Source organism: Silurus aristotelis, assembly GCF_946808225.1.
Source record: "Silurus aristotelis genome assembly, chromosome: 8".
NCBI classification, from domain to species: Eukaryota; Metazoa; Chordata; class Actinopteri; order Siluriformes; family Siluridae; genus Silurus; species Silurus aristotelis.
This window is the reverse complement of record NC_139581.1, coordinates 25,538,503-25,565,711: the sequence shown is the minus strand read 5'-3', so window position 1 is coordinate 25,565,711 and position 27,209 is coordinate 25,538,503. Positions and strand designations below refer to the sequence as shown.

Genomic DNA, 27,209 nt, shown 5'->3' with positions numbered 1-27,209 from the left:
AGGGGATGCCACACAGTGGTAAACATGGCCTTGTCCCAAATTTTTTGAGATGTGTTGATGCCATGAAATTTAAAGTCAACGTATTTTCCCCTTAAAATGATACATTTTCTCAGTTTAAACATTTCATATGTCATCTATTTTGTATTCTAAATAAAATATTAAAATTTGAAACTTCCACATCATTGCATTCCTTTTTTATTCACAATTTGTACAGTGTCCCAAGCCTGGAGCTCAGTCAGCATTCCAGTTCATCCCGAATCTGTTTATTGTGGTTGAGATGATGGCTATGTGCTGGACACTTAAACTTGAATTAAGTGTATTATTTGTAGCATAGATGATGGAAAATTTTAAATGATCGATATGCACATTAAAAATCTAATCAGACATACATATTATTGTGTAATACATGAATAGAAATTCAGTATTCAATGTTAAAGTGAAGATGTTTATTCTGTACTTGTTTTGGTTTAGTGTTAATTCCCGCTCCTGCCTCTAAGTGGCGGTAACGAAAGAGAAGGTATTGTCTCCCACCGACAGTAGAATAAGTAGAAAGCGGTAGTTTCGTTGCTGAGTTGCATTATGTAAACAGAATTGGTCAAAGGAGTATGATAACCTGAAACTTAATATTTATAAACTGAAGAAGGGATGAAGAACAAAAGATTAAAACCCACTAAGTCTGCAGGGAAAAGAAAGAAAGGTAGGTCAGAGCGGCGGAGGGATGAAGAGAAACTGAGCTTTGTTGACAGTTGATCGTTAATCCGTTCACCATCCAAATATTAACAAACCGAATCGGACTCCGGATTCAACTGCACTTTATATTAATTATCAAATCAGACTCCGGATAAATCTGAACTTCATATCAAATCCAGGCTTCTGTAACATTATAGTGCATTATGTAGGTTTAGTGACATTGCTGACCCCAGACCAAAGGAGGCTGATCTGCTAGATTATCAAAAGAAATGCAAAAATAAATTTATATTTGAAATATTAATGCTGCATCCATGTGCTTAAGCGTAGCAAGATAAACAGCAAATTAGAAACATGTATACTAGCATTTAAGCTTTTATTTGACTTTCCCATTCGGCACATTGATGCAGAAGTTTGAGTCTGTGACAGCTGATAGCGACTCACACAGAGCTGCACTTCAACAGGAGAATCCAATGAATAAGATCGATATACTGTACCTCACAAAGCTATATATATATATATATATATATATATATATATATATATATATATATATATATATATATATGTATATATATATTATATATATACACACACACACACACACATTAGGGATGGTAAGATTTACTGGTTTGCTACGTCAGCAATAAAGTTAACGATATGATGCATCGAATTAAAAAAAATATGCATTGGGTACAAGTTGTCATTTGTATAGTTTTGTATTGTTTTTACCAATTTATTTATAAATAGTGTGAAATTGGTTTGTGTGTGTGTGTGACATTTAATATTAAATTTTTCTAAAGGTATGATTTTTATCACAAGATAAAATAAAGATAAATGGATCAGTCTTTTAATAGAATGATATTAATCATCTATTAAAATGATCATGAGCCTAAAACCTTCTTTTCAAAGACTTCGAAATAATCGCACGAATAAGGCCAAAGGTGCTGCGGCAGGTTAGAATCAGGAGTTTCTTCTATCATTTATTACTCTTAAATGATAAATAATCCTTTATGACATCACCTTAGTTAAAGGTAACCAAATCAATAAGTGCTAGTTTAACTACAATCCAACCAGACTAGTTAGGTTGTAACTTTTGCAGGCTACACACATTATAATAAACTTCTTCTTTTGGCATTTCCAATCTCCTCCATCTTATTCTTCTTTCAGTCCTCACTCTCTTCCTCTTCTTCTTCACCTCCAAAACCATCCTACAGATCACCATCCTTCAGGTTCACCTACATAGAACATAGTCCTACCACCATCTACCACCATCTGCCCTTCCACATTCCTCTCCTTAAGGCCATACCTACCCATCACCTCCTCATCACCTCTGTTCCCAACATGTCCATTAAAGTATGCCCCAATCACCAAATTTTCATTCCTTGGTACACCTTCTACCACTTAATCCAACTCACTTCAGAATTTTTCCTTCTCCTTCATCTCACAGCCCACTTGTGGAGCATAAGCACTAATGACATTTATCATCACGCCTCCAGCTTCACGTTCATCACTCTATCAGAAACTCTCTTCACCTCCACTATACTCTTACTGTACTTCAGAATCACCCCTTCACCATTTTTCTTTCCATCCACACCATGAAAGAACAGTTTAAACCCACCTCCAATGTTCTTGGCCTTACTCCCTTTCCACTTGGTCTCCTGAACACACAATATCTTTTTTTCCTCTTTTTTGTATTGGACTTCAAAGGTTTTAGACCTTTTTTGTAATCCATCATTTTAATTTGTATTCAGTACTCCTTACTGGCGTGACATCACCAAACCCCGCCTCTCCTCTCTGAGTGTATAAGTAAAGGCTCTTCTCCAGGCGATGAGCGCACTCCGAGTCCCGACCAGGGTCATTGACCGTGACGTGAAATAGTAATGAACCCGATTGTGCAAATGAGCGGTAAATAAATAAATGAAAAATATTTATTTATTTATTTATTTGTTTTGTGTGAACAAAACCGTGTGCCGCCTAACCGGCAAGATGCCTCCCTAGATGCTGCCCATGTCTCCTAAATTCACCACTGTCAAGCGGCTATCAAAACAAGTTCATAACAGAGCGCACGCTCTACTCTGATTCAAGGCTTGATTTTCATCCACTTAAATAAAAACAAACGACTGGTTTTGCAAAATGTATTTGAGTAAAAAGTTAAATATTTGACTTTGAAATGTAGTGACGTTAAAGTAAAAGTCTCCCCGAACGGAAATAGTTAAGTAAAGTACAGATACGTGAAAAAACTACTTAAGTACAGTAACAAATTCGTTATTGTCCACCACTGAGTTTAATAATAATAATAAAGAAAATGCACTCAAATATACATATATACAGTTTGTGTATATAATATCATATGCACAATGTTCTACTGACTTGTAGCTGCAAATGAATAAATAAAAGTACACTAGGTACATACATATACTGTATATACACACAGTAGAGGAGCTGTGGACTTTTATTTTTTTTTAGTAAACAACAAAAAAAAAGCTTATTTCCCATTCTAGTTGTCTTTCAATTACATTATTAATGGGTTGTTGCATAAGTAAGTACACCACCAACTACAGCGTAAATTCTTCTGCTGTTTCTGTATTTTGCAATAGTCTACTGAAAACAATTTTTTTTTCTTTTTATTTGCCAGTTATCAGTGATGTGTCCCCTTCGACAAGCCTTCCTCCTCTCGTGGAGGGTCATGTGCGATGTTTCCTCAGAGTCACGGTAAGCAGAGTGCTGTGGATCGTAGCTAAACCTCCACCACTGACCCTGATCCGATTACGATGGTGGGGTGAGACAACCAGTGGCACTGTGTTTTGTCCACGAGATGGATCCCTAGATAGGGAAAAAGATGTGAAATCCACAACAAGATTTCCAGTTCGTTGTGGCCCAAAGCAGTTTACTTCATATCTAACAGGTAATATTGTCCAAATTAATATCTATGCAACACTGAATGCTGAAAGATGTATACTTTTTAGGCAGTATTGTTTGTAATATCAGTAATAAGATATTTGTAATACAGTTTAATACAGTCACAGTCAGCTGATTAGACATACAGTACAAATATTTTTTTCTTTTTTTTTTTACTACATTTTGCTTTTTCTGATTTAGTTCTGTTTTCTGTTCACTTGGGCATTACTTTTATGTGACATGTTTTTCACAGATATGGGCTCACTGGTGATGGATGTTCTAACAAAGCCTGATCACTTACCCATAGCACGAGTTCAAATACCAGGGATTGCTAAATTGTCTCTATCTCATTCTATTAATGGATCTTTTACACTTGTGTCTCCAATGTCTGAAAAACTTGGTGAGCTACAGGTGGGTAACATATCAGATCATCTCTACTTCATACACTATCAGGTCAAACCATGTGGAGACCTGAACAGGTGCTTGTTGAATATCCCATTTTAGAATCACAGAAATGAATATGGAGTCGGTCTCCTCTTTCTGTTCTAATAACCTCCACTTTCCACTAAGGCTTTCCACTAGAGCAGAGGTTCTTTAATTTTTTTTCTGCCATTTAGAGGGGGTGGATTTTGAGTGGTAGCTCTGTGGTTAAGGTGCTGGTCTACTGATCGGAAGGTCGGGGTTCAAGCCCCGTTATCGCCAAGATGCCACTCTTGGGCCCTTGAGCAAGGCCCTTTACCTTTTGTGTACCAGGGGCACCATATCATGGCTGACCCTGCACTCTGACCCCAGCTTCCAAGCAAGTTGAAATATTAAGTTCTAAATCAATAACATTAAATAACATCAAGTTCAAAAATAAATAAAAAAAAATGTAGTTGTGTTACCTAGCTTTATGAGCTAGGACCCAAATGAGGATGGGTTCCCCCTTTTGAGTCTGGTTCCTCTCAAGGTTTCTTCCTCATAACATCTAAAGCGAGTTTTTCCTTGCCAAAGTCGCCATAGCTGCTCATCAGGGATAAACACACACCATTCACCTTAACTGTTGATTTCTGTAAAGCTGCTTTGAGACAATGTCTGTTGTGAAAAGCGCTATATACAGTGAGGAAAATAAGTATTTGAACACACTGCTATTTTGCAAGTTCTCCCACTTAGAAATCATGGAGGGGTCTGAAATTGTCATCGTAGGTGCATGTCCACTGTGAGAAACATAATCTAAAAAAAAATAATCCAGAAATCACAATATATGATTTTTAAACTATTTATTTGTATGATACAGCTGCAAATAAGTATTTGAACACCTGTCTATCAGCTAGAATTCTGACCCTCAAAGACCTGTTAGTCTGCCTTTAAAATGTCCACCTCCACTACATTTATTATCCTAAATTAGATGCACCTGTTTGAGGTCGTTAGCTGCATAAAGACACCTGTCCACCCCATACAATCAGTAAGAATCCAACTACTAACATGGCCAAGACCAAAGAGCTGTCCAAAGACACTAGAGACAAAATTGGTCTCAATGATCCTAAGGAAGGTGAGAAATCAGCCCAGAACTACACTAGAGGAGCTGGTCAATGACCTGAAAAGAGCTGGGACCACCGTTTCCAAGGTTACTGTTGATAATACACTAAGACGTCATGGTTTGAAATCATGCATGGCACGGAAGGTTCCCCTGCTTAAACCAGCACATGTCCAGGCACGTCTTAAGTTTGCCAATGACCATTTGGATGATCCAGAGGAGACATGGGAGAAAGTCATGTGGTCAGATGAGACCAAAATAGAACTTTTGGGTCATAATTCCACTAAACGTGTTTGGAGGAAGAAAAATGATGAGTACCATCCCAAGAACACCATCCCTACTGTGAAGCATGGGGGTGGTAGCATCATGCTTTGGGGGTGTTTTTCTGCACATGGGACAGGGCGACTGCACTGTATTAAGGAGAGGATGACCGGGGCCATGTATTGCAAGATTTTGGGGAACAACCTCCTTCCCTCAGTTAGAGCATTGAAGATGGGTCGAGGCTGGGTCTTCCAATATGACAATGACCCGAAGCACACAGCCAGGATAACCAAGTAGTGGCTCTGTAAGAAGCATATCAAGGTTCTGGCGTGGCCCAGCCAGTCTCCAGACCTAAACCCAATAGAGAATCTTTGGAGGGAGCTCAAACTCCGTGTTTCTCAGCGACAGGCCAGAAACCTGACTGATCTAGAGAAGATCTGTGTGGAGGAGTGGGCCAAAATCCCTCCTGCAGTGTGTGCAAACCTGGTGAAAAACTACAGGAAACGTTTGACCTCTGTAATTGCAAACAAAGGCTCCTGTACCAAATATTAACATTGACTTTCTCAGGTGTTCAAATACTTATTTGCAGCTGTATCATACAAATAAATAGTTAAAAAATCATACATTGTGATTTCTGGATTTTTTTTTTAGATTATGTCTCTCACAGTGGACATGCACCTACGATGACAATTTCAGACCCCTCCATGATTTCTAAGTGGGAGAACTTGCAAAATAGCAGGGTGTTCAAATACTTATTTTCCTCACTGTAAATAAACTTGACGACTAACTAATGTTGATAAAATTTACTAATATATAAAATAATTAGGTTTTTTTGTAGTTGTTTTGAGTGTATCAACTTTATTTTTAATAGAGAACAACATGAATGAAGATTAATTAAGAATACAAAAATACATTTTATAAATCCTGCTGTTCGTTGAACCCCACCTGTCATGCCTTTATTTCCCACTAGAGGGGTGCGCTCCACACTTTTAAAAACCACTACAGTAAAGTTTGGATTGTGTCCATTCTGATATAAGAACATTAGTCAGGCACTAGGAGATAAAGCCTAGCACAATTAGACAATAAGACAATTGTTTACGTCTGATTTTGTGTAGAGTGCAGGTAAAAGCTCAAAGGGGTATCCTGGCTAGTTATACACATACATTTGGCTATATAGTGTATTATTATTATTTATTTATTTATTTATTTATTTTTTAACATGTAAATAATTCATAATTACTGAGTGCCTTTGGCCAAAATGAGCAGATTAAAACGCCTGTATTGTAAAGTGTTTTTACTTTCTTTTCTCACAATAGGCCACACTGGTATTAGAGCCACTGACTGAAACCTATGAAAGCAGTAGCTCAGTACCAACTGTAGACATGAGCAATGGCACAGCGGCTTTTACTCTGGGACTCATATCGGACCAAAACATGCTGCTTCCACCTCCATCAAAAATCAGTGGAAATGAGTCTGAGCCTGGGGACAGTTCCAGGAGCACGCCGATGTGTGTTTTACTTTCTTTTTGAATATTGTTTTAAGCACAGTAATGTTTTAAGCTTAAATCTTCATCATTTACATTGTTCTTTTTTATTTTAAGTACAAAAATTACCTTGCATTTCTTTAATTCAATTGTTTAACTTTTTTTTTTTGCTATGTTTTTTTATATTAGAGGAAAGGACCACCTATACTTCCAAGAGGGAAAACCACATTCTACTCGATTTAATGCTGAAGCAGGAGCTTCAGTAAAAGGAAATTTGCAGGAGAAAATTGATAAGCCAGATGCACATCTTCCCTCAGCATCAGTGGACCTGCTTTCTGGTAGGCTTTAAAACCAAGATATATGTATGTATGTATGTATGTATGTATGTGTGTGTGTGTGTGTGTGTGTGTGTGTGTGTGTGTGTGTGTGTGTGTGTGTGTGTGTGTGTGTGTGCACATATGTATATGTGTGTGTATATATACAGTATATACAGTGGGTACGGAAAGTATTCAGACCCCCTTAAATTTTTCACTCTTTGTTATATTGCAGCCATTTGCTAAAATCATTTAAGTTCATTCTTCTTCCTCATGAATGTACACATAGCACCCCATACTGACAGAAAAACACAGAATTGTTGACATTGTTGCAAATTTATTAAAAAAGAAAAACTGAAATATCCCATGGTCCTAAGTATTCAGACCCTTTGCTGTGACACTCATATATTTAACTCAGGTGCTTTACATTTCTTCTGATCATCCTTGAGATGGTTCTACACCTTCATTTGAGTCCAGCTGTGTTTGATTATACTGATTGGACTTGATTAGGAAAGCCACACACCTGTCTATATAAGACCTTCCAGATCACAATGCATGTCAGAGCAAATGAGAATCATGAGGTCAAAGGAACTGCCTGAAGAGCTCAGAGACAGAATTGTGGCAAGGCACAGATCTGGCCAAGGTTACAAAAAGATTCCTGCTGCACTTAAGGTTCCTAAGAGCACAGTGGCCTCCATAATCCTCAAATGGAAGACGTTTGGGACGACCAGAACCCTTCCTAGAGCTGGCCGTCCGGCCAAACTGAGCTATCGGGGGAGAAGAGCCTTGGTGAAAGAGGTAAAGAAGAACCCAAAGATCACTGTGGCTGAGCTCCAGAGATGCAGTCAGGAGATGGGAAAAAGTTGTAGAAAGTCAACCATCACTGCAGCCCTCCACCAGTCGGGGCTTTATGGCAGAGTGGCCCGACGGAAGCCTCTCCTCAGTGTAAGACACATGAAAGCCCTCATGGAGTTTGCTAAAAAAACACCTGAAGGACTCCAAGATGGTGAGAAATAAGATTCTCTGGTCTGATGAGACCAAAATAGAACTTTTTGGCCTTAATTCTAAGCGGTATGTGTGGAGAAAACCAGGCACTGCTCATCACCTGTCCAATACAGTCCCAACAGTGAAGCATGGTGGTGGCAGCATCATGCTGTGGGGGTGTTTTTCAGCTGCAGGGACAGGACGACTGGTTGCAATCGAGGGAAAGATGAATGCGGCCAAGTTCAGGGATATCCTGGACAAAAACCTTCTCCAGAGTGCTCTGGACCTCAGACTGAGCCGAAGGTTTACCTTCCAACAAGACAATGACCCTAAGCACACAGCTAAAATAACGAAGGAGTGGCTTCACAACAACTCTGTGACTGTTCTTGAATGGCCCAGCCAGAGCCCTGACTTAAACCCAATTGAGCATCTCTGGAGAGACCTAAAAATGGCTGTCCACCAACGTTTACCATCCAACCTGACAGAACTGGAGAGGACCTGCAAGGAGGAATGGCAGAGGATCCCTGAATCCAGGTGTGAAAAACTTGTTGCATCTTTCCCAAAAAGACTCCTGGCTGTATTAGATCAAAAGGGGGCTTCTACTAAATACTGAGCAAAGGGTCTGAATACTTAGGACCATGTGATATTTCAGTTTTTCTTTTTTAATAAATCTGCAACAATGTCAACAATTCTGTGTTTTTCTGTCAATATGGGGTGCTATGTGTACATTCATTAAGGAAGAAGAATGAACCTAAATGATTTTAGCAAATGGTTGCAATATAACAAAGAGTGAAAAATTTAAGGGGGTCTGAATACTTTCCGTACCCATTGTATATATATATATATATATATATATATATATATATATATATATATATATATATATATATATATATATATATATATATATATATGTACATATGTATATGTACATATATACACACACACACATACGTACATATATTGCATCCCATACATTAAAAATAAAGTTAACTTCTAATTTTAATACATTTAATAACCTCTGTTTTGTTCCCTCCTAGTTCTTCTTGAGCGTGGTAGCAAGCTTAGAAATGCCATGGTGGTTTCTGCTTTGCAGTCTGATATTGATTCTAACATGGGCCTAAAGGAAACACCCCTGCACGTACCACCAGATAACCCTGGAGCTCGTCCTTTACTGTATGCCTACATGTTTTTAACATGTTTACATTATGGAATGCCCTCCAGAATTATTGACATTTTTTTAGAAAAATGTTGAGCAAGTTTATTATTACAAATGTATTCTTTTTTGTGTTACCTACCTTGCAAAGAATATGCATTGAATTTCTTTTTCTAATGCATAAGAAGGCTAGAGTTTTCCATGTAATATTTTTTTTAACCATTTCTGTGGTAATGTGGATGAATGTTTGGCTTATCGCTCCTGAGCCAGACACAAAACTGTTTTATTAAACTTTTCTTTCTTTTTTTAAATAAATTTTTTTAACTGTTGTGTTTTATATTCTTTACATGTTTTGTTCAGGTCAGCAAAAATCTGCTAAATGTTTTTTGGATGATGATGAAGAGTTAAATGAAAAAATCTCTTCATCATTGAGATTTAAGACATGTATTTTATATCCACATATTTAAATAATTGCTATTTAAAAAAAAAAAAATATATATATATATATATAAAATACTAATATTAGTAATATTTAGTTGTTTGAACAGATTCTTTAGATTTTTTGTTTTTATTGTTTATTTTCTAAAAAAATCGTTTTTTTTTAAACTGTCAATAATTCTGGAGTGCAATCAGACTATGGCTACTGCCTGTAAGATTAAAGTGTTTCTTTTTTTATTTTTAAGGCCCCAAATTCTATCATCAGCACAGTCAATGCATGATACCCTCCACTCGGATATTCAGAACTTGTCTCAGGACCATGAACTCCTCAGACCAGACACACATGCCACAGCTGTGGATCACCTTCTGGGAAGGTAATGAAAATGCCATTTTTTTTCTATTATGGAATATTCTTAGCCAAGTTGTCATGTACTGCATCTGTAGCACATCTGCAATTATCATAAACAGTACCAACATTTTTTGTTGTAAAACAAGCTTTTTAAGCTTGCTTATAATGGAAGCCCAACAGCCCTTCAACTCTTTCTTTATATAATATTAGACTATTCCCCTAATCAAAAGACAATAAAATTAATATTAATTATTATGATTATTAAGATTTTGTAGTATCTTGATGTGATCAGACCTACACAACTACTCTGTAAGGTACTTCTAAATCTTTTCTCTGAAATTACACATTTTGTTTGTTAGGGGATTACTATTATTCTTTAGAAAGATGATTTTCTAATGGCTTGGACTGTTCCAACAAATGCTGTTCGACTTGTTAAGTAGGAGTTATGAGTATTACTATTTGTGGATTACAGCAGAGAAATTGCTGAATTAGTGAGGTAGATAACAGTGGGATTGGAAAATATTTGTACTTTAGTTTCTTTATTTATATGTTAGTTATATGTTAAATTATAAATTGTATTATTTTTCACACTTTTGGATATGGGTTTGAGGTAACACAAACATTTGATACATTGTAAATTCTCTGTTTTCAGTGTTCATGGATCTGTTCTTGCCTTGTGGGATGGAGAAGGTTCTTTTCCAGGCTCTCTCTCTGGTTGCAGCAGTGTACTTATGGACAGTGAGATCAGTGATCCCCAATTTGACCAGAGTCTACTGGAGAATCTGTTCTACAGGGCTTCAGTAAGTTCTGTGTAGGCAGTGGAAGCCTGCTGGTTAAGACACTGGCAGTAGCTACTAAAAAGTCTACAAATTTTAAATCTCAACATCACCAAGCTGCTTTAAACAAGGCCTTTAACCATCCACTGCTCAGATATATATCCTGACTAAACTGCTAGTTGCTTTAGATAAAAATGTCTGATAGGCAGATTAGTAGGTTTTATTTTCTGCTTATAGAGTCATGCATTATGCACACATTATGAAGATTTTTTTCAATTCAGGACTGCTTTGTTTTATGTTGGTTTTCTGGTTTCAGGTAAATGATGACTGTTTGGGTGCAGGAGATGAAGAGCATGAGCAACAAAAAACCTTAGAAACAAATGCCAGGTGATCATTTAGATGAACGTCCATTTACAGCATCCATTTGCTAATCCCACTTCTGTTTTTTTTTTTTTTAACTTGGAGTTTGTTCATTTGTTTCTGTGCTCCTTTGAAGGCTAGATTTGGATGTCATGCAACCCAGAGGACAAAAGAATTCATTTCATGGGCTAAGTGTGGATAGGATTTCACTTCTTGGAAGCATCAATGTAGCTAGAGTTATAGTCATTCAGTTATCAATCCCCATGGACAATACCTTAAATATGCTAAAGAAGCACCCAGGGAAAGGAAGACCACCACTACCTCTTGTGCCTAAAAAATGGTAAGGCTCAAAGCATTTTTTTTAAATGTCTTACATAGTATGTAGTGATACAAATAATTACCTTTATATACTTGAACCAGTCTTTTTTTGTATCCCTTTTCCAGCTCATATTTTGTTGAATATCTCTTTCCATTATCATCTGCTATTACTGATAATGGGGACGCATTTCCTGTAGAGGTCACACGTGTAGTCTCCAATAAAGTTGTGGGTGAAGGTAAGTGTTATAAATACATGAGTTATTACCAGAGTTGTGTGTAGATGATTAAATAGTTCAAAGAATATATATTTATAATTTTCTTTTTTCCAGTGGTAAAATTTCAGCACCGGAGTGTGTTTTCAGTGCACTTCAGTGGCCCCAATATCAAACAATGGTGGGACACAAACTTAAGCTTTACAATCTACTTGAGGAAGAGTCATCAAAAGAAAGTAATTATGAGTATCTGTAATCTTTCAATGTTTCTAAGTAAATTATGTCAACTGGTCCAATAGTCTCACTGGAGTCTCTCTTTCTACTTTAGCCTGTTCCAATAGGAACAGCTCTATTTCCCTTACGCACATTGCTTCAGAGTGAACGATTGAGTGTCACCACTTCACTTCCTGTCCAAAGACTTGACAGAGACTTCACCAGTCAGGGCATTGGGCCTCTTAAGGTAGCAAACAGTTTTGTTATTATTATGTAGGACCTTAAAATAATCTGTTCCTAGTAGTTTAGTTTTGCAAAATATTTTTACTGATATAAAGATTTTTTTCCTTTTATAGTTGACACAATCACTGTCTCCATAACTTTATACACTGCCTCTGTAGATTTGTTTAGCTAGTATGAATTATTGTTAAATGATTTGCACTTTACGTTATCTATTTTCTTCAACTGATGATATTGCACTGTATATGTGTACATAGGTAAAGCTAATTTTTTATTCCCCTAAGGTCTCATTCGAACTAGCTGCAAACAAGAAAGATCTTGCTTCCAATAGCAGGTTGGGGAAAACACCAGCAAGTGCACGCACATCTACTCTGAAAGCAGACATCTTTATTGGACAATCGGATGATGGAGACACTTCTGATTTTTTGCAAGTTAATAAGAGTGCTCACAAGAGAGACACCACATCCATGGCAATTCCTTCATCCTCGAACATCCTAATGCCAGAAGCCGAATCTGTTTCACCACAGAGAACCCAAAACTTTCTTCATGATCCCACTCAATGCACAGAGATGGAAGAGAGTGATATTTTGTTCCACACCTTGCTCATGGTGCCTGATGGGAAAGATTTCAAGTGTGCACCTTTTCAACCAAATGTCTACTTAAACTGTAAACTCTTTGGATCTGAAGAGACGACTCGGTCTGTGGTCAGCTGGGGTCAGACGCACCCAACATTTAGCTTGATTCAAGTAAGTGCACTATGGTATATCCTTCATTTTCGAGAAAGAAAGAAAATTATACATTTATTTGGAAATGTATATGGTGCATCTGTTTGCTGATGTGTGTGCAAATGTGTGTATGTGGGTTTGTTTTGCAGGTGGCACCGGTGCCTCTCACATCCAAACTACTTGAGAGGATGAGGAATAATGTGATGGTTGTAGAGGTTTGGCTCAGAGCAAGTTCTACAAATAATGATAAACTTCTCGGGCTGGTCAAACTCCCTCTACAGCAATTTTATATGTCATTCAGGTTGGCCCAGAATTGTTTTTTTAAGACAGTAAGCTTAAAAGTCTGTAAAAAAATGTCTGTAGCATATGGGCTATAACTACTGCATTTTATCTCTTCCATTGTTCTGATTGTACCTTTAGGGCATTTTTTATAGATTTTCTTTTCATTGAATCACTGAAATAAACAGTATTTTGTATTTTTTTTTTTAATCAGAGACCCCAAGGTTTGCCAGTTGCTTCTGCGGGCACAGTATCCAGTGGTGGCAGTGGACAGTTATATGCCTGTAGTGGACATTTTTAGTGGTGGAACACGTGGAAGCCTGAGGGTGTTTTTGGCCATGGGGACGTCACAGCAGATCAGTGCTCTACAGCGTATGAGAGAGGAAGAACTGAGTCCTGTGTCTCAGCAGTCCAGACCAGTCCACTTGCTAGACCACAGACCCACAGAAGATGTAAAGGTCTGTTTTCTTCAATTGTTTATAATCATGCATGTTACAGTTAAACTCGGGATGGTCCAGAGTATGAGTGATTTTAGGTATTCATGTAAGATCCTAATACACACCCTTATGATACCAGCGGCAATGCACTGTAAATTCTGAATTGGTCAGGATTGTGATTCGTCATTACTGGTTTAACTTACAATAATGAAACAATCACTAATCATAATGTTTTTTTCACATGAAACCAAATATTTCACTTACAGTTTAATTATTTTCTCAAGCAAGAACCTCTGCTTGGCCTATTTAGGAACTTTGAATGAAACTTTCACAAACATGGTTAGAAAATGTATTGTGTGCAAAGCTTTACCAGGAAAACTTTAAAGAATTTAAATGTTAGTTTTTCTTGGCCACTGCATAATGTGCTATTTTATAGTAATACATATTGATATTTTATGATGGTATTTCAAATCATTTGAAGGTTGGCTAAATAAAAGAAATTGCAAACCCCATAACAGTGCAACAAATTGTACACTTTTTCTTTGTTTAGGTAAATGTTCCTTCCTCTGCTGAGGTTAAAGATGAGCATGTGTTTTTAGTGCTTATTGAGAGAGTAGAAGGATTAACTCCACTGCAGTCTACTGTCTGGGGAGAAGCCGATTGTTATATTCAGTACTCATTTCCCCATCAAGAAGAGGACTGGCAGGACGTCGACCCAAATATTGTGGAAAGCAGTAAGCATCTGTATCTTGCTTTAGTTAACCAAATATTCTAATGTGTGCTGATCATGTACACTCACCGGCCACTTTATTAGGTACACCTGTCCAACTGCTCGTTAACGCAAATTTCTAATCAGCCAATCACAGCAACTCAATGCATTTAGGCATGTAGACATGGTCAAGACGATCTGCTGCAGTTCAAACCGAGCGTCAGAATGGGGAAGAAAATTGATTTAAGTGACTTTGAACGTGGCATGGTTGTTGGTGCCAGACAGGCTGGTCTGAATATTTCAGAAACTGCTGATCTACTGGGATTTTCACGCACAACCATCTCTAGGGTTTACAAAGAATGGTCCGAAAAAGAGAAAATATCCAGTGAGCGGCAGTTCTGTTGGCGCAAATGCCTTGTTGATGCCAGAGGTCAGAGGAGAATGGCCAGACTGGTTCGAGCTGATAGAAAGGCAACAGTAACTCAAATAACCACTCGTTACAACCGAGGTATGCAGAAGAGCATCTCTGAATGCACAACACGTCGAACCTTGAGGCGGATGGGCAACAGCAGCAGAAGACCACACCGGGTGCCACTCCTGACAGCTAAGAACAGGAAACTGAGGCTACAGTTCGCACAGGCTCACTAAAATTGGACAATAGAGGATTGGAAAAACTTTGCCTGGTCTGATGAGTCTCGATTTCTGCTGCGACATTCGGATGGTAAGGTCAGAATTTGGCATCAACAACACAAAAGCATGGATCCATCCTGCCTTGTATCAACGGTTCAGGCTGGTGGTGGTGGTGTAATGGTGTGGGGGATATTTTCTTGGCACACTTTGGGCCCATTAGTACCAATTGAGCATAGTGTCAATGCCACAGCCTACCTGAGTATTGTTGCTGTTTCTTGAACATGACAATGAGTTCACTGTACTCAAATCGCCTCCACAGTCACCAGATCTCAATCCAATAGAGCACCTTTGGGATGTGGTGGAACGGGAAATTCGCATCATGTGTGCCGACAAATCTGTAGCAACTGTGTGATGCTATCATGTCAATATGGACCAAAATCTCTGAGGAATGTTTCCAACCCGGTACTAGTAAGGTGTACCTAATAAAGTGGCCGGTGGGTGTATGTCAGTCTTGTAGAGGTTGTACCCAGAATTAAGGTCAATTTTAATTTATTTATAGAGTTTTATTTACTATTAGAAAACATGTTTATTTATTCTTACTCAGATGTGGATTTGAAGTCTTTCCGTACTGCTACTACACTGTGCATGCCTGATCCTGCTTTTGGTCACTGTGAGACGCACATTCTCGTGGCACCTACTGGTGTTCCAGTGCAGAGACTGTTGCTCAGCTCTCTGGCCGGTCAGGGATTCAGCAATGGAGGAGGAATCCAGTTTGAAGTATGGTGCAGGTAAAGAGATGTTCCTTCCCACTTTGTTCAAATAATAGCTGTGGAATTATATAATAATAGTAATAATAATAATAATAATGATAATGATAATAATAATAATAATATTATTATTAATAATATAAAAAATTAACTAAACATTTTAAGTAAAATAATTCCACATTATATGTTGGTAATTGCTATTGGTATTATTTAATTTCAACACATTGGATCATCCCTTCGCAAATCATTCAAATACAAGGATGGGCTTCCTTTTGAGTCTGGTCCTATTTAAGGCCCTGGCTTGTTTAGTAGAGATACTGTATATTAACAATTTCTATCAAGATTTCTGTAAATCTGTTTGTAAATGTCCATGTTGAAAGTGCTATAAAGAATTACATTTAAGTGGTGTTCAATGCATTTCAAACCACCTCAACCTTCAGTGCATTTCAAATCACCTCAGCTTTCCTGTCAGCTTAAAACAGTCTGAACAATCTCCACTGACCTCAGGCAACAGGTCTTTCTGCCTGCAGAACTGCTGCTTAATGTGTGTTTTTTGTATGAACTCTGTGTTGCATTAAAATTCCAGATCAGCAATTTCCAAAATGTTCAAACCAGCCTGTTAAGTAATCACGCTCCATAATGTCTAATATCTGGCCGATAAATGTATTGTTTATACTTTATGTTCTATATGTCTGAAAATATCTCAGTTGAAATATTAGTATGGAGAAAGATCTCAGGTGGAATCCTGGATTCCTCCAGTCATCAACACACCTGATAAAAGTTTCAGAGACAAAAATTAGACCATCTTTGTGCACAGCAGTGTTTGGGTATGATAACGTTATAGAAAGTGTAGTTTCCATAATGGACTGATTAAATACAATATTAATAAGCTTGAGAAAACACTGGCTAATATTGTGTTTCACAAGGAAAGCCATAGCCACTTTACTAACAAGACAAACACTGACCAGGATCAGAGGAGTAAAGATTCTTATTGCATATGGCAAAATAAGCTGCTTAAAGTTTTATTATTATTATTATTATTATTATTATTACTATTATAATTTGGGAATGGGGGAAAATGTGTGAGTTTAACTATGTGTGTCACGCTCGGAGACCAGAATACAGTCAATAAGCTTTGCCTTAGTACACGAGACAGGAGCACAAACCGGAAAACGGGTAGAATCCGTAACATGGGAAATCCAGGGATGATCTCTAGTGCGGACTGTAGATTGGACGGTGAGCGAGTGGGAACGAGGGGCCTTATAAAGGGGAGAGTAGATGTGAGACAGGTGAAGGTGATTAGTAGGAAGGCGAGGCTGTGCGAGTGTGCTGAGTGCAGGAGGGAGGTGTGGCTGGGGGTTCCCTGACAATGTGAATGTTTTTGCCAGATAGGCTGGTTTGAATTTTTCAGAATCTCACACACAACAGTCTGTGTTTAAACAAAATGGTGTGGAAAAACAAGCAAAAGGTCTGTAGACGGGAGAGATGGAAGAGATCAGAGGAGAATGGCCAGACTGGTTTGTGCTGACCATGGTGTGGTCTGTGGTAACTTCAGTGAGCACTCTACAGTACTCTACTTTACTGTTACTGGGGTGAACAGAAAACTCAGAAAACACATCGAACGTTTTGTCACAGAAATCGCAGTGAGCATTAATTGAAGCTACTAACACATGCATAATTTTGTCCATTTATATGTATACTTAGCGTAAACTAATGGTGAGTGTTAATTCGTATAGCAAACAGTCTAAATTATAATTTGCGGTGTATAAGCAGAGAAAAAACTGCAAGATAACTCTTTGCTTACTTTTTTGCTTACTATAGAAAAAAAATACCAGTGAGTGGTCATTTAATTTAATAACCAATAGCTTCAATTTACTGAACAAACAAAGATGGTGGTGCTGTTCTTGTGATACTTTTACAGGTATTATTACCCAAATGTTCGTGAGCAACTGGTAGCCAGAGGACTGCTGCCCATGGCCAAGCTGTGTGCCATGGTGACAATGCAGAAGCAAGGCCAAACTGAAGCACAGCACTTCTGTCTTCCACTTATCCCACAGTCTGACAAGCCATCTGATGTCCAGACACAGCCTTCAGGTACTCTTCAACACATTCATTAATATACACTCCTGTGTAGACATTTACTCAGCCCGTTTAAATCATAGACTTCAGGATCTCTCAAGTCTCAAATTTCTTTACTTTGCATTATTAAGTTCACCGAAATAAATAGACTTAGATATTTAAAGTGTTTATAGCATTTTACTTCAGCAGCATTAGAATAAGGATTTATTTGTCTTATGCATTAGTTGCTTGTACAATCCAAGTTGCTTGTACAATCCAAACAAAATGCACCAATGCAAATCTCGTGATTTTTTTTGCTTTATAATATACCTTGTAAAAGTCATTACAATAGCCTATTACATCAGCATGTGAGATCATACACTTTATACTATGGATAAGTTGGTTTAAAAAGTTAAATTTTCAGTAATTTACACAAGAAAATAAATTTTCTTTCCAATTGATTTAATAAAAACATTCATAAGATGCATATGCATATGTTTTTTTAAAATCTCTAAGCTTGTAAAATATGAGTTGCATTTGCTCTTAGGTTTGCTTGATGTGAGTGTTCAGTACAAGACCCGGCAGATGAGAAGTAATAGTTTAAAGGGTGATATTGTGCCTTCACGTGTGGTGAATCTGGTTGTGCAGGTGCACAGAGCCACTGGCCTGCAGGCCGCAGCACGGTGAGTTATTTGCCTTGAGCTCTATGAGGTTACTCAGTCCTTATTACACCCTCACCTATGCATTACAACTCTAAATTACAAGAATATATGTTTCTCAGAATTAGTAATGTGGATAAAAGTTAATGGCAGATAGTATGTATATCAGGATGTTTTACTTTATGTTTTTTAAATACCATTGTTCAGATTTTTCTTGATAAAATTCCAGGCTGAATTCCCCACAGTCCATCAGATTTGTTTCTCCACACAGGGCCATTGGATTGCAGTACTACTCAGAAGTCGGAGTTAATGCCTTCATCACTTTGCAGCTCTCATTCCTGCGGGAGAAGGAGAGCAGGAGTACACGTGTAGCAGCCAGGAGCTTTTGCCCAGAGTTTAAGCACCACTCTGAGATCTGCTGTCAGCTGCTTGTACAGAGGGACAGTGGAGAGAGTGTGAGTCTAGCTGAGGTGCTACAAGATGCTTTGGCCCTTTTCACAGTTTATAATAGAGATACACGAAAAGGTGAGTAAATTCAGGACAGCAACAACAACTGTTAGTGGTTAATCATATCCATTGACCTAGTTGTCACTTGTAAATAATCATTATAATATTATTGCTATTACACTACCCCTACATCATTCATTACACTTAAAGAACACAAAAAATGTTTTTTGGAGAGTTATAAGTGTTTATTTGTTAATTGTAGCTAGTAAATTTTCGAGCCTTCTCTTATCTACAATTGATATTGACAAGATTTTTTTTCAGCTCATGACCTGGGAACTAATAAAAAATGTTCATGAATATCATGAATTTTTAAATGAATCTTTTATTACAGTGATGAATGCATCAAGATCTGAAGACAGCATTTTGGGATCAGTAAAAATTCGGCTAGGTGAACTCCTTTATAAAAGAACAGGTGAGTAATGTGCTGAGTAAGGAACATTAATCTTTAATCTTTAACCATAACAGTAGTAAAACCTGTTGGCTCTTTTAGGTATATCAGGCTGGTATGGTCTGTCTCTCCCTCCAAGTGCGTCTTCACATCACAGCCTAACCTCAGTCGGAGGACTTGAGCTCTCTATCAACTTCAGTCATCGCACAGACCGGGAGCGTGTCCTCAGTTCAGCACGGCTCTTGGGTTGGGAAATCGAGAAAGACAGCGAGGAAGATGGGGAGGATGAAGAGAAAGGGGGCACTTCAGAAAAAGTCTGCACTATGACATTTTCTATTATTATGCCAAGAGCCTGGCTACCTGTCCATTTTTTGTTACTCCCAGGTCACACAGAGCTCCAGAGATCTACCTATTGTTACTATAGATACAAACTGTATGATCAGGAGGCTTTCTGCTCTGAGCTGAGACATCCAGCATTGGAAGATGGTGAAGAGAGTGAGGGCATGGCTACAGTAAAATTCACGGGTACAAAGACTATAGAGCTGAGAGGGGGCCAGCCACTGCTTTGGTACCTGAGAGAGGAGAGGCTAGAAATGCAACTCTGGGTATCCTTTGGTAAAGAGAAGCGAATACGCCCTCACAAGTTGGATCGCCTGGTGGGGTCTGCCTTTATAGAGCTTTCAGCCCTCACAACAACTTCAAAGCACAAGCAGACAATCAGTGGTATAGTAAAATTTACAATTATGGTTTCTCTTAGTTTATTCTTACACCTATTTTATCACATGACTACTGTAGAGGTGCACTTTTTTATTTTATTTTAATTAGTAGCTTGAAAAAATACGTAAACTGTTATTACAATAATAATAATTGTTTTTGTAGCTATGATTATATTTCATTTATCTTTAACTGAGTATTTAATACAGGTATGATTGTGTGAATTATAAAACCATGATAAGTAAATGAATCATTACTGTTACTTTGGGTGGATATTGACTATTTCTTGCTACTTAGGAAAAGAAAGGGGTTCATCCGATTAATTATATCCACAGTGGCCGTTAAACTTTTGCAAGCGGTTGAGTAATTTATTTTTGAGGAAAACTTCAACTTTAGATATAAATGTTTTTGTCCTATTGTTAAAATAGAGAGACCTTTAGTGCTTGTGCTCATAAAAGCAGCAGTCGAAGGGTGGTAGCCTTGTCCATTTGAGTTGTAATGGGAATGGAGAAGGCTTTAAGCTTCCACTCATTAGGCATGATGTAGTCATGGCAAAATTAATCTTGTTAAATAAGATTTTCTCTCATATATCAGAAAAGGCATTATTACTTAAACCTTTTCAACACTGTGCATTCTACTACAATCTGGTACACAAAACCATGAAGTGCAGGTCCTATTGGATCTGGAGCTGTGCGGTCCAATGATTTTAACAATGAAGTCAACTCATTAAGAAAATGTGCATTATTTAATTAAATAAAAGCCATTTAATATATTTTTTTTAATTGTTAACACAAAAGTTCTCAAAAATATTATAAAAGCCAGGGGGTGTCTTTTTTCCCCACTAAATACTAAACAAATAAATATCTTGCACAGTGTAGGAAGGCTTTTTCTTGTCTACAGTTGGGGCATGGAAATGTCTTGTCCTGGCCCTGTGAACCTGAAACTGCAGAGACGATGAATGACTATAACAGGCTTGGAAGCGTGACTCAAAGCAGCTCAAAGCAACTTTTTATGGCATGATTTAGTAATCAGATTTTATAGTTTCATGAATATGCTATGCACTTTATTTTCCGTGGCTTACATAGTTATAGGCACACCTGTATTGGCACATGTATATAACAAATACAGATTTTCTTTATTTAGTATGATATAATTAGTGTAATATTTGTGTTTTCTATGTCTCTGTAGGTGTTTATTCTCTTTTTAAGCCTTCGGCTGCTGACCTGGGTGGAGCTGCTCTTAGAGCACACATCACTGTGACAGCAGGATCCATTCCACACAAATGCTCGGCCCCACCATTTATGGAGGAGGAGATTCAGCTGAGCAGTTCAGGAGAGGAAGAGGAGAATAGAAGACACTCATCAATACAAGTTCCCATTCCAGACATCCAGTCCAGTCAGTGTGGTCTGTCTAATAGACAACAAAATGAATCAGGGCTGAACTCATCTGTGATCACCAATGACAACATCTTTACTGCAGCTGTCAGTGTAGAGCGAGCTATGCACCTTAGTTTGAAAGGTGAGCTATTGCCTTTTATCCCCAAATTACCCATAAAATTGTTTAGAATTATGGGACTGGAAAGAGGGAAATGGTATCCCCTTCAATTCGAAGACAATCTTTGCAGGCTTCCAAATAGGCCAATCTTTTTTTCTTTTTTTTTTTTTTATGAGAGTGCACAACTGCACCACCTATGCAGCCTCCTTTTATTGGGTGCTGGAATAAAATATTTTCAGTGCATTCAGAAAGTAATTAGATCCTCTTCACTTTTTTAGTTTTGTAATGTATGTGGTATCAAGCTGCAACATAACAAAATTGAAAAAAGTGAAGTTGGTCTGAATACATTCTGAATGTTGTGTTTTTTTATTTATTTATTTCCATGTTGTTTTCTAGCTGAACGGAGTAACAGCCTCCCAAGCTGCTGGGTGTCTTATGTAACAGCTGATGAACCTGCTACAGTGAGCACAGATGCAGTACAGGACAGTGAGTGTCCTGTGTGGGATCATCAGCATGAGTGCAGGTAAACTATCACAGTACACATGCAGACATGGACATCAACTGAATCAACTAACTGTATGATGCATGGCTAATCAACTTGCATTTTTCTCAGGCTGTCAAAGGAGTTGCTTCTAGATCCACAGCAGTGTCTGGTGTTCAAAGTCTGGAACAAAGGAGGTATAACCTGTGCTCAGAAATTCTGAACTAATTTACTTTTTCTGTGTTTTCAAAGAAACAAGTTCACTTAAATTAGAATTTCATTATTTACAGTTATGGTTCCTTTTTCTCTGTATCCTATTGAACAGAAATAGAGCGTGTGATAGGCTTTGCCTCAGTGGACCTGTCCCCTCTTCTGTCTGGGTTTCAGTCTGTGTGTGGCTGGTACAACATTACAGACCTAAGTGGACAGTGTCAGGGCCAGATCAAAGTGTCTGTATCTCCTCTAAAGAGTGTTCAGGAGCTCCGGGCCCAGAGGCAAGCTGTCTGTGAGAACACTGTTGCAGAATCCAGTGTATGTATGTTACTCAAAATATTTTTCATGTACCTTGCAAACTGAGAGAATTTTTGGGTAAGAATGCTTTAAAATTAAAGGTATGCTTTATAATTAAAGGTGACGAGTGGAGGGCTGAATGAGCAGTAAGAAACAGAGGGCACTGATTAGTCTCATCAGCTGCAGGTGTTTCTTACTGCTCGTTCCGTCCGGCTCCACCTTCCACTCGCTCCCTTTTCTTTCTCACACAATTGAAATAACTAAGAGGTACTTTGTTAATAAGGATATGTGATGCTATTGGTGGATATAAAGACATATTCCTGTCTCTGTTTCAGCATCTCTTTAGGGCCATGCCACTATGCTATCAAACCAGAGCTGTGTACAACAGTTTTCCCAGTCACATCAGCCGTTTCCCTGAGCAGAGGATCAGCACTCCTGAACAGGAGGAACGAATGCTTTTTACAAGGCACGAATCCAAAAAAAAAAGAAATTGGTTATTTTCTAAGATGACTTATATTAGATTAGTGAGTGATATGAATAAAATTAAAGTTGATACGAGTCATTAATAAAACCATGATATTTTATATTGTTACTTGTAGCAGTAGTAATAGTAGTAGTTTTAGTCGTAGTAAACGTGTTATGTATGTCATACTGTCATGTTTCTGATTTCGAGGAATTTGTAATTCTGTAAACAGTAACATAAAATATTCATAATATCAATATAATGTATTATAATAAAGTAATGAATATAATATATGAATACATTTTAAGATGTGACCATGGAGTGGATATTGATAGGTTTGCTAGCAATTTAATTCTGATTAAATTTGAATTAAATGTAGGCTAACTGGCTTAAATATTTGAATTATTTTATGTAATTTTTGCATTTGATTTTTAAGGTGCTTCTAGTTTAAAGAATGCAATTTATTTTAATTATTTTATTTTTTTAAAGGGCTTCTGGAGGCTTCTGTGTTTTAGGCATTTTTATTTTATTTTTTACCTTAAACATGTCCTCTTTTAAAGAGATATTTTGACTTCTCTAATATAAATAGCCTGAAGATAATTTGAGAAGCTTATTTGCACCAAGATGAGGTATTAGCACTGTTACATCGATTTATTAACTTTGTTATTTTCAGGTCTAGCCTGGTTGATCATCATGATGAGCACATGAACAATGTTCGCCAGTTCCATACGACGCTGCAGGAGAAGGAAAGTTCCATGCTGAATAACTGTGCTGCAGACATGCATCCTTCCAGCTCTGCACTCTTTTCAGCCCTCAGGTATCTTTCTGTTCTGGTTATAAATTATTTATTATTAATATTAAATTTAGATGACTTATGATAAATATTTTCCTAGTTTATGCTTAAGACGATTTTGTTAATCTGGTTATATGGTCTTTCAGGAAAAATCTCAGTGAGCTGGATGATATCCGAATGTACTTCAGCTGCAAGTTGTCCACGCCTGTGTTCTCTGTACTGGGAGAGCAGAGTCAAAAAGCTGTGAACAGGGAAGTGCACAGGGATACAGAAATAGACACACAACAGCTGCTGCTCAAATCCAACCAACTTGTCGGGGAGGTCAACAACATCATTAAAAGTAAGCCTTTTATCAAAGATGTTGTTATTCCAAATACAACTTTTTTCTTAAACTGTACATTATAAAAATATTTATTCATGCTTTTACAGATCTAAATGAACACGAAACCAAAGAATCCTCCATAAACACACAAAGGAATCCTTCCACACCAGCCGGGTCTGAAGTGTGTGGTTTTTCAAATGTGGAATGTTCAACACTAACAGGGTCAGAGAACTGTGAGGCAGAGAACTTCAATAAAAAAGCCTCAGAAGCAAAGCTAGAGGACATCTCACCTCTCAGTTCTCTTAATGAACCTAATCATACGAATGAAAAACTTCACCAGGACTGTCTCTTGAGTGAGGATGGGGAGAAAGGAGAAGAAGATGTGGATGAAGAAGATAACGACGAGTTTGAGGAGACACTGATAGAGCCTCGGCCGCTCAATGACATCACTTCAGCCACAGACAGGACGAGCCCCTGGACTACCGTGCTGTCTGAAACTGATCTTGGCTCTTCAGAAAGTTTTGAGGCAAGGGATCAGCCTGAAGCTGGCATACACCAAAAAAATAGAGACCCTTCAGTATCTCCACCAGTTACTATCCATAAACCACAGAAAACTGTAGATGATTTTGATTCGGCTTCTGGGTCTGAATCATCTGAGAATGCAGAAGGAGATGCAGAAGAAGATACAGTAGCTGTGCATAATATTTGTGTGGAGTGTGAGGATGAAGAGGATTTTTTAAATGAGATTTCCACAAAAGACACCAGGCAGAAGACTTATCAAGATCAGCATGACACCACGTCAGATACAGACGATTACTCACCGATTTCCTCTAGCTCTGTCTCTAAAACAAATGCAAACAGCGGAAGTGAAGAGAATGAAAGTAAAGCGAAACTGTATCCTTTTTGCTTGTAATACTGACTGAAATCTTTCCCCTGGAACTACATGTTTTATAGTCATGAAGATGTGCATCAAGTGAATGGGTTTATCTTTGTATATGTCTGAATCATAGTGGTGATTTGGAACTTGCTAAACTAACCCTACTTTTGAGAAGGTTCAGAATACACTAAAGGCTGGATATATGATGCAGGTTAATACCACCAGGGGTAAATACACTATGTGTATTTGTTATAGGTCACATCCCGAATATTAGGACCTTAATGGCAAATATAAATGCTATGTAAAGAAATCTGGACCTCTGGGATCAGTGTTTTAGAGCATAAACTTAATATTATTGCTGTCTGTTTTCTGATTCCTAAAGTCGACCCCCAAAACAAATAAGTGCTATAATTTGCCTTCTGCTTACACCTTAACCCACATTCATCTAGCTGTGATGCTGTAGAGATTCCAAACTTCTTTCTCCCATCACATCACTTGGAGGCATCCATGAGAGTACTGCGCTTAGCTCCTGTTTTCCCCTCGACTTCCACTGATCCTGTAAGTGCTGCTGTGTTTCTTCTCTATTAAACACTTTGGCCAAGCTGATGCATGCCTTTAAAAAAGATTTTACATTGGACAGGTTGGAATTGTAAGCTGCATGCATGTGGTATTTTTAAAATAATCTTTTTTTTTTTTTTTTAGGGTTCTGGAAAATCTGAGTCTACATATAACAGATCGACTCGGCCCAAGCCCAGTGTTCCTCCACCATCAGCAAAGAGAGAAGAAACAAAACGAATTGCAAAAATCTTTGCTTCACATTTTACACAGTGAAATGAACAGTTTTTTAGGTTTAGTTGATTTAATTAATTCAGGCATTTGTATAATATCTGGATTATTTAAATGATCTTAATTATGTAAATGAGATATTGAATAATGTGGGGAACAAAGATATATTTTGCTTGTAATAGTATTTATTTTTATCTAAATAAAGACAGTTCTTTTTCATTTCAATTCAATTCATTTTTATTTGTATAGCGCTTTTAACAATGAACATTGTCTCAAAGCAGCTTTACACAGATAATGTGGTGATTTAAAGTGAATATGTTCTTTATGAGTAAGTTTGTCCCTGATGAGTGAGCTGGTGGCGACTGTGGCAAGGAAAAACTCCCTGAGATGGCATAAGGAAGAAACCTTGAGAGGAACCAGACTCAAGAGGGAACCCATCCTCATCTGGGTTACACCGAATGTCCATTTATAGCAGATATACGATGTTGCGGGGTGCAGTGATGATGATCAGAAGCGAAAAGTAGTCCTGAGTCAGTGTAGCAGACTGTTGACATTAACTACAGTCCAATCCATCCTCAAAGCAAGCTTTTTCCAAGTGTGTTTATTTAATTAGGTACATGTAATTAGTTGAACTATTGTTAGTCATATTCCAGGTGAATAAATGGTAAATGCTTGCATGCGATTTAGTTCTGTTTCCACTGTGGCAGTCTGCAGCAGGCTGTAGTGTAGCAGAGAGCTGAAAGGCATTTAGCTTTTGGCTGACAGATGGGAAAATTGCCTAATTTGAGTTGCAGGAAACAATGACTGTCACTGACAGGTATGTAACTGAAGTCTTATCCAAGGGCAAACCAGCGAACAATATCTCCACTCTCCTCCTTTCTGTGTCTTTATAGCTGCTCTAATTGTAGTTTGATCAGGGACCTGAACCCCTGGCTGAACTTCACCTATGGGGTGAGACCAGTGTATGTCAGTATCATTATGGGATTTTGATCAGCGAAAAAGAGCGAGAGCAGGCTTCTTCTGAGGCTACCAAATATCTGACTGACCAGTGGGATATAAATCTACATTTGGAGAATGTGATCCTCATGATCACATCCTTTTCAAAGGACCTTGTTTGTCATCTACTAAACCATTAATGAATCTGACAAATTATTGAGCATTTTAAAGATATGTAAATTGCTAAAATGTATTTAATTTGATTCTGTATTTTATACACTTAATGTTAAAACTTATCAGTTTTTGTTTACTGCTTTTATTAACACACAGAGTAGCTTTTCCAAAAAGCTATACTGGAATTTAAAGACAACAGTGGAAAGGAAATAAACAGAAACAAAAGGGAAGTCATCTTAATATATAATACAAACCTTCCACAAGAAATATATAGGTTATGGTCTGTAGTTTA

The 27,209-nt window shown here is 37.7% G+C and overlaps 1 protein-coding gene and 1 long non-coding RNA gene across 3 annotated transcripts; both read left to right on the top strand.

Moving 5' to 3' along the window:
• The first annotated feature begins 530 nt into the window (after positions 1-530).
• c2cd3 (C2 domain containing 3 centriole elongation regulator) lies at positions 531-26,032 on the top strand. 2 transcript variants are annotated; one of them, XM_083548829.1, is made up of 33 exons: positions 531-697; positions 3,326-3,595; positions 3,842-3,999; positions 6,682-6,872; positions 7,038-7,186; positions 9,187-9,322; positions 9,986-10,114; positions 10,742-10,889; positions 11,182-11,252; positions 11,362-11,565; positions 11,670-11,779; positions 11,873-11,991; positions 12,084-12,215; positions 12,493-12,954; positions 13,083-13,234; positions 13,427-13,664; positions 14,200-14,383; positions 15,593-15,776; positions 17,677-17,849; positions 18,361-18,496; positions 18,744-18,997; positions 19,311-19,391; positions 19,470-20,090; positions 21,270-21,599; positions 21,972-22,098; positions 22,189-22,253; positions 22,382-22,587; positions 22,902-23,032; positions 23,703-23,846; positions 23,969-24,162; positions 24,252-25,038; positions 25,471-25,579; positions 25,724-26,032. In XM_083548829.1, exons 1-33 carry the CDS (start codon positions 646-648, stop codon positions 25,850-25,852), a joined length of 6,576 nt encoding a protein of 2,191 aa, XP_083404955.1. In that variant the 5' UTR covers positions 531-645; the 3' UTR covers positions 25,853-26,032. The 2 variants fall into 2 exon arrangements, with proteins under 2 accessions (XP_083404955.1, XP_083404954.1); XM_083548828.1 differs by having other exon boundaries at positions 13,427-13,670.
• LOC310730165 lies at positions 20,101-20,980 on the top strand. Its single transcript, XR_014534746.1, has 2 exons — positions 20,101-20,349; positions 20,478-20,980. It is a non-coding gene; the product is annotated as an uncharacterized lncRNA (long non-coding RNA).
• Positions 26,033-27,209: the final 1,177 nt, after the last annotated feature.